At 37.4% G+C, this 12,107-nt stretch overlaps 1 protein-coding gene across 1 annotated transcript; it reads left to right on the forward strand.

The window, feature by feature from the left end:
* Nucleotides 1-47: 47 nt before the first annotated feature.
* LOC144646825 (palmitoyltransferase ZDHHC5-A-like) lies at nt 48-9,846 on the forward strand. The gene is made up of 8 exons (XM_078506517.1): nt 48-229; nt 340-461; nt 2,250-2,410; nt 3,253-3,419; nt 4,088-4,190; nt 5,376-5,467; nt 6,386-6,554; nt 7,627-9,846. The coding sequence occupies exons 1-8, from the start codon at nt 54-56 to the stop codon at nt 7,804-7,806; spliced, it is 1,170 nt and encodes a 389-aa protein (XP_078362643.1). The 5' UTR covers nt 48-53; the 3' UTR covers nt 7,807-9,846.
* Nucleotides 9,847-12,107: the final 2,261 nt, after the last annotated feature.

A 12,107-nucleotide genomic window follows, 5' to 3' on the forward strand; every position in this document is an offset into this window, starting at 1 on the left:
AATATTGTTACATTAGAGCGGAAAACCGCTGACTGACTATTACACTTCCACGCATGCTCACTGCGATTGGCTTGGGTATTTCGAGAAAAAATTGTCGATCAGGCCGGGAAAAGGGAATTAAAAAGATGTCCCGCTCTCGGCCTTGTAAGAAGATTACTTCCCAACAAGTGCCCATTATATCTGCAGCAGTACTTCTTATTGGAACCACAACGCTCTTTTTCGTATTCGTGTAAGCTTTCAAGTCTTATATTTTCGTGTTTCAAGCGCCTGTCATCATGCCCACGCGAAGAGCGACTTGCAGGATTTCACCGCTAACTCTTCTTTAATTCACACTTTCAGATGCCCACATTTAACAGAGGAATATTCTATTGCTATTCCAATCTACGATGGAATCATTACTTTCATAGTGTTAGCCAGTTTTACCAATGCTACGCTGAAAGATCCTGGTATTATCCCGAGAGGTAAGGGATTTTTTTTGTACTTGACAAGCTAATCTTAATTACATTTCGATCGAAGCTGCAGCAGACATCTTTCGAGACAACTGCTATAGATTACAATAATAATGATTTATTTACCCTTGCTTGTGAACAACACCTTTTTATAACGCTAGGTAGAGCGAGAGTTTGAAGTTGAACCTCATTATCGCTCTTTTCGTAGAGTTAATCTTGGCAAGGTTCAAGCTTGTACGTTTTATGCTCGATTTATGCAGCTGGTCTCTTTTAGAAATGTTGTATAATTTTCCCTTTCTTCCGTACATGTCTTGCACGGAAATTGCCCTGACGCAAATTGTTTACAAATTCTCGTCGTTATGGTGAATGATAAAGAAAACATTTGCCTTGAATTATTGTTTGAAAATTCAACATACTATTGAAGAAGAAAAACATGTAAAACATACATCAACATTTTCAGCCCACATATTACGTCACCATGGGCATCAAGGGGTTTAACTCTTTAATCAGTGATAAATTTGTAATTTCTCTTTAGAATGCTACACCAATTCCCAATAGCCAGGTATTGAGAATCAAGAGCTTGAACATGTTAGCCAAATGTATTCACTTTGAATAAAATTCTTTGATGCGGTCTTAAAGAAGACTGTCAGCTGTCAGTTGTGAATAAAGGGTTAATTGTAACATCATACCGGGTTGATTTGCTTAATACATTATAAAGTGTCTGTCAACAAATTGCGTTATGACTGTATTATAAACCCACGTCTGTTTTTGTTTTTCTTTGATAGATGCTTAACAACCAGAGACGGTTAATCTGACTACTTAATAATTATGTAATTTTAGGGTTTATGTATTTTTTAACGCCTATTCAAGGTGAATTTGAATCACATCCCAAAGTGATGCTAGTTTTGTAGGACTGGCAGGTGTTGTAGACAGATTGGAAAACGTGCATAACATAGGAAAAAGAAAAGGAAACTGCATGAGCTATAGGATAAGTGGAGTTTGTCTAAATGTAAAGCCAATAACTAACCACTGAAGTCGTCTTTGTACTTTCATTTTGTTCGAATTAGTTTACAACACATGGGTAACCAAGCTTTTGTTGAATCAAGAAGTCCTGGATGCGAAACTAATTTGCATTTGGTGTTACTGCGAAATAATGATGTCACTGGGTAGGAAAGACTTTTACCGTTGACTTAGCCTAGCTGTAGGCATACCTACCCCCAAAGGAAATAGCTTTTGTTTCGGGGAGTGGGCACAGGCACTGCAATTGCAAAATTAGTTTAGCATCCAGGACGTCTCGGTTCAACAATAGCTTGGTTACCCATGTATTGTAGGCTAATTCGAAAAACAAAAGAAAACGAAGACTTAGTTAGTTATTGGTTTTACATTAAGACAAACTCAACTTATCCTATAGCTCATGGAAACTGCAGTCACTTCACATTGTTTTAACGTTGACAATAACACAGGTGTTGATGAAGCCTCTGCTCTAGGAACACACCTTTAGTTAATGATTCTTTCATCGGTTTTGAACCTTCTTCTTAAATTTAAATTTAAATCAATTAATTTGTTTATTACAAACATTTTAATTCAATTTTTAACCCATTTTTTATGTGTTTTGTTCAATCCTCAAGCCTTTTAATTTTATTTTCTATAAATGCCTTTGTACACAAATTTCATGAGTCATATATGAGACAGGTTTAGCTATACATATGCATAACAGAGGGATTTACTGATTAAAACTGCTCCAATAAAAATGTCTCCATCATTTGGCTTGTATTATAGAGTTTTTTTTGTGATCTACAGAACAATCCTTAACTGTTGACCAGGAAGATGACTTTAGAGTTCCTTTATACAAGAATGTTGACATTAATGGTATTACAGTACGTATGAAATGGTGCGACACTTGCAAGTTTTACAGGCCACCACGCTGTTCACATTGTAGCATTTGTAATAATTGTATTGAGGTAAGATTTGTAGTTACTGCCAGCTTTTTTTATCACTGGTAAATACAGTAATTAATACAATACAGTTACAACCTCCCTGATCATGAACAACCACCTTTTATAATATAAGTGACCGTCTTTTTCTGTAGAGGGAATGGTGTCTTTATGTTTGGTGTATTAAACTCTAAATAAAACACTTCGAATTAGAGCAATAAACAGCACTGGAGCTGGGCTCATTAATTGCACTGTGATCTTGGGCAAGACACTTGACTCTCACAGTTCCTCTCTCTACCAAGGAGCATAAATGGGAACAGTTAATAAAATTTCTCTGCAAGAGGCAAATAATATAACTTTTTATTGACCACCTCCATAAGTGCTCATGGTTACTTATTTAGCAACTGTGTGATAATTGAAAGTGATAAATGATCATCGCAGTGAATTTCCAATTTAAGCAATTGGAATAAAGAAGCCTGAAAAAAATTCAGGGCTTCAACGGGATTCGAACCCGTGACCTCCGCGATACCGGTGCGATGCTTTACCAACTGAGCTATTGAAGCCACACATTGGGAACTCACAATTGACCTCGCTCCCAATGTGTGGCTTCAATAGCTCAGTTGGTAGAGCATCGCACCGGTATCGCGGAGGTCATGGGTTCCAATCCCGTTGAAGCCCTGAATTTTTTTCAGGCTTCTTTATTCCAATTGCTTCAATTGGAAATTCACTGCGATGATCATTTATCACTTTCATATACATCCGCAGTTCATATATGAATCATTTCATATACATTACATCATGTGTGATAATTGTAACATGCTACTTTTTTTTTAAATGTAGTCTTAATGTTAATTTTCTGTTTTTTTCAGAATTTTGATCATCACTGCCCCTGGGTGGATAACTGCATTGGCAGGAGAAATTATAGATTTTTCTTTTTCTTTGTGTTTTCTTTATCCATTCACATTATTTCAGTGTTTATATTCTGTTTGATGTTTGTTCTTGAAAAAAAGGATAACCTCAAGGAGGCAGCTGTTCCGTATCCTTTTTCTTGGAAATGGTGTAAATAATTTGTACAGTATTTAAAACCATGGAGTATCTAGGAGTAGAAAAGAGAAATTTTCCCCTGGTTTTTAACTCAAATGTCAAAGAACTTTCATACGTATTTCAGGCTCAATCAATCTGCTTTGGGTATCATTGGAAAGATATTTTTCTCCTGAATATACATGGTGCCTTATTTGGGCAAAGGTGATGATGTCAGAAGTAGAAAAAAAGGCCAATTTTGGCTTGCTCAGGTGCCAATGGGTTACTTAGTTTTTGTTGAGCAAGTAATGTGCATTTCTTGAGACTCAGTTAACATTGATACCTGGAGGATAGGGTAAGAAAACAATGAAAAATCAACCTCGTTCCCAGGTGAGAGAGAGACTCTGGGAACGAGGTTGATGAAAAATCAGGTTGGAAATAATGGTGTTGATCGGTAATCACCAATCAAATTTACCAACCAAAAATTAAATTAGATTTAATAAATTTAAAAAAAAACTTTATCATTTTCAGCTTCACCAAAAAATCACCTATCAATCTGTTTTCCCTTATTTCCAGCCCTGAACATGAAACTTAGGTTGGTTGTGTATCCCAGATAAGCCTGACTTATTACAGATTTAAATCCTGGTCACATACATATATTTGGTACCTTAACTTGAGACTCAGAATAGTGATCATGGTAATATGTGGGTTGACGTCTATTCCAGTTATTGGATTAACAATATTTCACATTGGACTTGTTGCTATGGGACGCACAACAAATGAGCAGGTAAAGTCTATGTCTATGTCTATTTCATTTATAATAAATAAACTGCATTTTTGTTCGTCTGCAACGCAGGCTAGTAGGAGTATAAGTTTTAAAATAAATATAATGTTCTAGCTTTGTATGTGATTTGCAAATTAAATTAAATTAAATGTATTAGACGGCTCCCTCTATTAAAATAATGCCCCCAAATCCAAGGTAATGCTCCATAGAGTAAAATCACGCAAGTTATTTAGTTTCTTGCTGAACTCTGACATCAAAGAGGCTAACGATGCCAACATGGTTGACCCCAATGGTGTTGAAGACATCGATATTGAACTTTGAACAACATCAGATTAGTCTCCTACTCACAAACTCGGTTTTCTATCTTACTCAGTGCACAAACTATGCATCTTATTTGTTTGGTTGACGTTGTTAAGTTAAAGTGAAATACACGCCTCTCTCTAATAAACCCTTCATATCTATAATTAACATCCCACTTGGGCCCCTAAAATTTAATAGATGCTCCGGGCATTAATTAGATCATTTACAGTAATTGCCTGCTAAAAGAAAATGATTATATTTGTGAAAGAAATAACTATCAATAATACTGTCACATGATCTGAAATGGGGCAACAGATCCCGGGGGGGGGGGGGGGTACTTGCAGTATACATGACGGGGAGGTCCGACATATTTTTTTGGGTTTAAAATTTATACCCTCAGTATTTTTTTGGGTCAAGAGATCTGTCATGTATTTTTTTAGGTCTTAAAGTCTGTTCAATTGAATAAAACAGTAACAAGTTGCTAGGTCTTGTACTTTTTGGGGTAATAATTTTTTTTGATGCCAGGTATTTTTTTGGGTGTAAAGTTTCAGGCTCATGTATTTTTTTGGGTTCCCAACATGAAGCTCCGTCCCCCCCCCCTCATCATGTATACTGCAAGTACCCCCCCCCCCCTGGGCAACAGATAAGGAAGGCTCTTGATTTCACATGACAGTGTACTGAAAAGAGCAATTCAACTAATAGCCCAAGGCCTTCAATTGAAGAGTGTGGGTTTCCTTCCTCAGAAGATGCCACAAGTTATTTAATTACATTGTATCTAAGAAAGTCACTATCTAGGCTACCGATCAGCTTTGAATCTTGAATTCTTTAACCCACAACTGAAAGGGGATAAAAATATTATGTGATCTAAATTTGTATTTTTTGTATTAGGTGACAGGGAAGTTTCGTAGTGGTCATAATCCATTTGATCGAGGCTGCAAGAATAACTGTGTTGGCACACTTTGTTCATCTCAATATGCCAAGTAAGCAACTCAACTAAGATGAATCTTGAATCATCAATGTAAACTCAAGCAATGATTTTTTAATTGATTGACTCATCAAGTAAGAGACCATTTTGAAGAACCCTTGTTGTGTAACGTTGTCAATCACAAAATTACAAATATATAAAATGAATGCCAAAAATTGAAATGCAAATCTTTTCCCCTGAATTAGATGTGCATAAAGTCAATAATTTAGTTAGTTACCTGGCTTTCAAACATGGCCAGTCTCTTCTGTGTGATGATATTTCATCTGGGTGGAAACATTTTTTAGTTTTTGTAGACAGTCTGCAGATTTTCTTATTTGTGTGATCTGCCCCATTATTGCAACTACAAACTATGGCGTGTTGCCAAGAGGAACAAGGGTGGTGCAGTGGTGAGACTAGTGTGGCCCTGATTTTAATCCTGGATCCGGCCACGGCCACATATGTGGGCGGAGCAGACAACTGTTGTTATTTAACAATTATTGGATGAGGTTGAGCATGATAGCGATAATTATCAAGGCCAAAGTTTCTGAAACTGAGGCCTTGATAATTATCGCTATCATGCGAAAACCGAAAACCGAATATGCACATTCCTGAGCTGCACTTGTAAAGACAAGAGCGCGCACAAAATCTGCACAAAATCTGCAAAATCTGAATGCATAAAACTATTGTCTGTAGGTATGACGTCACTTCTACATATGTAAAATCTAATGTCTGTAGGTATGACGTAAGAGAAACAGCAAGCAAGAATTAGCTGCGTGCTTATAGCCAATCAAAATCAAGCTGGTGACACCAATGTATATTATCAGACACCTAGACAGAGCCCCATGGGTGTCTGCTTATATTAGATCTGACTATACTGAAAAAAAACCTATAAGTATGTCATTCACTAAAATTGATGTGCTTTGGTATTTAATAGGTACGTGGGCTATATGGAAAGTTTAGCAAAGCAAACTACCAAGAAAGACAAGAAAAAGGAGAAGAGGAAAGATAAAGATAAGCAGGCTAAAAATAAGGCAGATGGTACAGAATTATCTGAAGTTAAAGTTGAGGTGGCATGTAATCACATCAACCAACATTCACAACAGGTAAGTGCTGGTGTACATCATCTTGATTGGCAATATAATGCTAGTTACAGCTGTGGTTTTTCTTTCTTTTTGTTTTCTGTTTGTATTTCAGACATAGTGAAATTACATGTTTTCAAATCTTTTTATGGGAGGCGCGGTGGCCTGATGGTTAGTGCGCCGGACTCCGGATCGAGCGGTCCAAGTTCGAGCCCCGGCCGGGGTCACTTGTGTTGTGTTCTTGGGCAAGACACTTGACTCTCATAGTGCCTCTCTCCACCCAGGTGTATAAATGGGTACCGGCGACATAATGCTTAGGGGGGGAACCCTGCAATGGACTAGCATCCCATTCAGGGGGGAGTAGAAATATTCCTAGCCGCTTAATGCTACGGAAACCGGGATAAGCTCCGGCAGTGTGGGGGCCGCTTGGCTCGTGGCTTCTCCTTCTCCTTTATATCAAACTTGAGTGACAGTGTTTCGTCGGGATATCCAAACACCAAGAAGAGAATTGAAAATACGACGCATGGCGGGGTATTTTTGCTGGAATTTATTCAAGGTGTTTGGATAGCCAATAAAACACTGTTTCGAGTGTGTATATCTTCTCAATTAAAACAAAAACTATAGGAAAATGATTTTCTTTGTTTTAAATGTGAAGAGCACTGCTACCTGACTGGTTGTTTTTTTTTTTAACTGGGCCTAAGGCCCCCCCCCCCCCCTGCTATCGTGAACTCTCCATGATTGAGAACAAAAGTGATTTCCCTTGAATTCATTCATTTACTGTTGAGAGAGCCCAATTATCTCAAACTCATTTATCATTCGAAAAACTCTCTGCCATCTCAAACACATTTGGTTTCTCTTGAGACAATTTTAGCCTAAATTAAAATATTACGTTGCTAACTAGAAATGGGATAACTAAAATGGATTTATTTAATAAGTCATTTTGCTGAATTTATTTATTTGTTACTATTACCATATTATTATTATCACAATATTAACAGTCAATACTGCCAGTTGGAATGTAAGTGCAGCTACCTACCCTAAATGTTATTAAAAGCCCTGTGTGCATAACAATATTTCAATGGCATTTTATTTCCAGGATGGGATCAAAGATGGCAGAGATAAAAATAGCCACCAGACAAGGGACCAAGATGGCAGGTCACTACGACCAGAGTCATTTGCGGCTGCTGTTAACACAGCTCCTCGCGTATCTGCTACGTATGTTAAGTCAAGTATAAATGGAAGGACGATAAGCGGCAGCCGTGAGGTCACCGTCTGATTTCATGTTTGTGCATGGACACTTGACCAGATTCTGTCATCGAAGAGTTGAATTCTACAAATCGTTTCTGGATTTTTGCAGGAATCCGCAGCAAGACTAATGTGAATCTACTGGTAAATTATTACAAGGTAGCAAACAAAATCTGTTAAAGCCCACAGGAACAATGTTGTAGCATGGAAAGAATACAGACAGACTGGTTGCTTCAAGATTATTTACATAGACATTTATACTTTATTAATTGGTTTAGGGTATATTTTCTGGAGCATGCTGTGTAAGGAAGGAATATCTCCATTTCTTGGTGGGGGAGATAGGCGCTGTTCTGAGTTTTGTTGGGGCTATTGTGCTGGACTTGCAAAACCCTTTATACTTTGTTCCTGACAAAACACAATAAAACTATACCCTGTGCTGTCCTTTTAGATCAATTAAATATAGTCATGCTGCTCAAGACAAAAGTACTTTACCACACCCTGTGCTGGCATAGATGAAAATACCCCCACATGGGCCACTAGGTTAAAGCATGTATGAAATTGGCTGTTTTATAAAGTTAATATTAATAGTGTATCAAGAGAATAAAGCTAGTGTAATGCACACACTTACAATGACGGTGAACATTGTTAATGATAATTCAGTATCTGGCAATACTATTGTAAATAATTTACTAAGCCTTGTACATAATCTGTTTTTGCCAATAGTATTAAAAGCAAGTAGTTTGATTTCTAACTTTAAGCTGTTAGGATATTGTTTTCGATATAATTATACATGTAATGTTATCATGATTATAATTTCATGGCATCGATAAAAATAATTTTTAGTTTGTTGTTGGTTGAGCTAATGACCTTTTGCTTTCATGTAATTATTTGTTACCTCATTCAAGTTTTATAAGACAATATGAGTAGAGGGAAATTTGAACTCGGTCTTACTCTTTTCTGTGAATGGTCATCTTGATCACAGAATGTCTGTGGGAGATGACAATAAAAATTTACTGTAACAAACAACAAATTTACTTGGAAACTAGTATTATGACATTTCAGAATATGGCAAAAATTATGGGGAAAATTGTGACAGCAAATAATTTTGAGGAGAATTCTGTGAATATTCATCGCCACCTTCATGACGTCACTATGTGTTATTGCACAAGTGGGTGGGCATGTTACTAGAATTGTCATCCCCCCCCCCTGTTCCTATGATGAAGTCATGTTTTCCAGCACTCTCTTGCATCTCGTTTTCCTTTGAAGGAGAGGCCCCCTTGCTGGTCAGCTTGATATTTGTAGTGCTCACTTAATTGCATCACTATGAAAGCCTAATGCATCTTCCTTTATGTTTACTTCTTTTATATCAACTCCAAATAGCTGGTAGCTGGTTGTATAAACTAAAGATTCAAGGTTGTAAAAATACTAACAATGTATATGATACCATCCTTAAGTTGTTGTTGTGGGTTTCCTATCAGTTCTTTAGTTCTTTTTCTTTGTTAAACCATGGGCATATTTTTGCACAATCCAAAACTATAAAATGTGCTTTTACAGTCGTTTATTGGAATTTAGTAAAATATTTAAATGCCAGTTGTAAAATGTATCTATACCTTAACATTTCATATTGTCATTAAGATTTAGGAAGTAGATAAAGCTTCATATTGATTATAAGATAATAGGGTTAAAGTCATTTCCCTTAATTTTCCTTGATCATGTATCATTATGCTTCTCATAACTGGAAAAATATCCGGGAGAGTCAAGATAAAGATATACAAGATTTATTTTAGTAACGATTAAAAGTCTGTATTTAGTATTTATATACTGTTATCTTGCATAACATGTTTTAATACAAAGTAAAGATGTCTTGGGGTTAAAAATGGGAGAAGGGTTGTTTTGTAAAGGAAACGCTGTGTAAAGGAAATGCTCTGTATATATCTTGGCTGTAATTCTGTTCCAAATTAAAAAATATTCTGTACGACTTTCAGTCACATAACAATGAACTTAGGTTTTAATTGAAGTAAGGCTAACGTTTATTTTAAAGATAATAATAATAAAAATATATTTCAAAGATGATTTGTTTTGTATTTTTGAAACGGGCATTTTTCTGTTGGCTCTACAGTTGACGTTTCGTTTGTAACAAACGATATAGAAATTGCACGAGACAACCACCGCCCCCTCCGTCCTTCACCCCCACCGGGTTTCAGGGTTAGTTGAGTAGGCAAGTGCGTGGAAAATCATATCCACGATGAAGTCTTGCATACCTCTAGTATATTTACCAGCCAGAAGCCGTACTAACAGGTGTATTGATGCGCAGGGGTGGGTGGGAGACGGAGCAAAATACAGTCGAAGCTCTCTTAACGGACACTCTCGTAAGCGGACAGCTCTACTTACGGCCGCCTTGTTTGAGACCCCGTTTTATAAACTCTGTATCTTTACATTCTCGTAAGCGGACATTCCTGTAAGCGGCCGCGGACACCTTCAGAGATTACGACTTAGACTTTTTCTTTGTTTTTAAGCTCCCGTAAGCGGACACCCCAAAGAAAATCCTATTTTACAACCGCTGTTTGTTTTTATCAATCAACTTCACATCGCCAATCGTCACAATGATTTTACAGTACCGATTACAATACCATATTTCAGTGTTTGTTTTGTTGTTATCCACGTCCGTCCGGTTATTGTTAGCTGGGCAAGCTCCCGTAAGCGGCCATCTATCCCTTACACCTCTAGTGGCCGCTTACGAGAACCATTCTCGTAAGCGGCCAGCTCCAGTTGCGGACACTTTTTTCGCGTCCCGAGGGTGTCCGCTTACGAGAGCTTCGACTGTAGGAAATAATTTTCAGGAGATTTCACAAACAATGAACCGGAATTTAAGTAGCTGAGAACTTCAGTGTTGGGTGATTGTTCTGTTGCGTTATCTTGTAGCGTGACATCCGATATACGATAGAGCAAGGTCAAATACTGCCTTGTGTCCTATTTGGAAGGGTTCCAGAAAGGACACGTTAGAGCCAATTAAAAGCCTGGTGGCGATGCACTGTAAATAGTTTTGAGTCCTGGGCTAATACAACTTTTTTATATGGAGGGGAGTATAACTGGGGAACTTATATCCGGAGGGGCCTAGAAGCGGTATTGAGCATTGTGCTTGCAAACTTATTCATAACCTACCGTAATGATTCGATTTAGCGCCCTCCTTCCAATAAGCGCCCCCTTCCGAATAAGCGCCCCCATTCGAATGTGTTTTTGTCAAGCGCCCCTACTCTAATAAGCGCCCCTATTGTGGATAACTGTCCCTACTGAAGTCATCGATGTCGAATAGATAAACCGGCATGAACATTTAACGTACCGTACATGTATATATTTACTGCTTAAATGAACAAGTTTTTTAAAAGTAACTGAACTTTCATCAATTTGCTACTGTTGCAGTTTCTGTCATTGTCAGTTACTTTAATATTTATTAAAGTTTTGTTTTTAACATTTGGTTGTTTCTCAAAAATTTAAATAAGCGCCCTTTCCCGAATAAGCGCCCTGTCTTGAATAAGCACCCTCCCTTGAGGTGCCAAAAGTAAATAAACGCCCGGGCGCTAAATCGAATCATTACGGTCCTTCTATTTGAAGTACAAGTTATGGAGAGCTGTTTAAATTCTTGCTTCACCCTCCCCTCTCCTCTCCTTTTCACTTCACGCTATCCACCGGATAAATCGTTACGCTAATCAGTAACCACTGGATAGTGATTTATCCAGTGGATAGCGTTTTCCATCCTTCGAAAAAACCGGGGCCTGAGACATGATGAGAATTTTTCAGACAACACCCTGGTGTAACAGCTTTATTTTGGCTATTTTGACAAAAATCCTTTATTTTGTCGCTGTAACTGGATATTTTTTCATTGCATGGTCATGGTATGTCTTTTAATGCAAATCCTCCTAAATATTTCTAGGGCTGGCGTGATTTTGTTGCTTTTCGTTACGGTTTAGACTTTTTAAAAGTCGTTCGCTTCTCGCTTCTGGTTTGGTGGTAGTAGACGACCCCGCTCTCGCGCTTCGTGCTTGCTTTCGCACGGCCGCGCGCTCTGTGAGCTCGACTTGTAATAAAGCAACGAACGGAAGAAAATGCTGATTTATGATTACCATTAATTAAAATTCATATTCTTGTGTACATATAATTAGATGGTAATTTTAAAACATAATTTAATTACACTATCTAAATTATTTCCCTTACATTTTACACAAATTTTTACAAGTAAATTATGAAACTCGGATACCCAGTTACACGACAAAGCATTTATCTAAATTTAAACTATATTTAAATAATAAAACTTTGCTTTCCCTTTCCGTGGGA

Source organism: Oculina patagonica, chromosome 3 (assembly GCF_052425735.1).
Source record: "Oculina patagonica isolate OP01 chromosome 3, crgOcupat, whole genome shotgun sequence".
Lineage (NCBI taxonomy): Eukaryota > Metazoa > Cnidaria > Anthozoa > Scleractinia > Oculinidae > Oculina > Oculina patagonica.

Coding starts and splice junctions, on each gene's coding strand:
- LOC144646825 (XM_078506517.1), top strand. CDS start 54: ATGCTCACTGCGATTGGCTTGGGTATTTCGAGAAAAAATTGTCGATCA. Junction 4,191..5,375: donor GACGCACAACAAATGAGCAG/GTAAAGTCTATG, acceptor TTTTTGTATTAG/GTGACAGGGAAGTTTCGTAG. Junction 6,555..7,626: donor TCAACCAACATTCACAACAG/GTAAGTGCTGGT, acceptor TTTTATTTCCAG/GATGGGATCAAAGATGGCAG.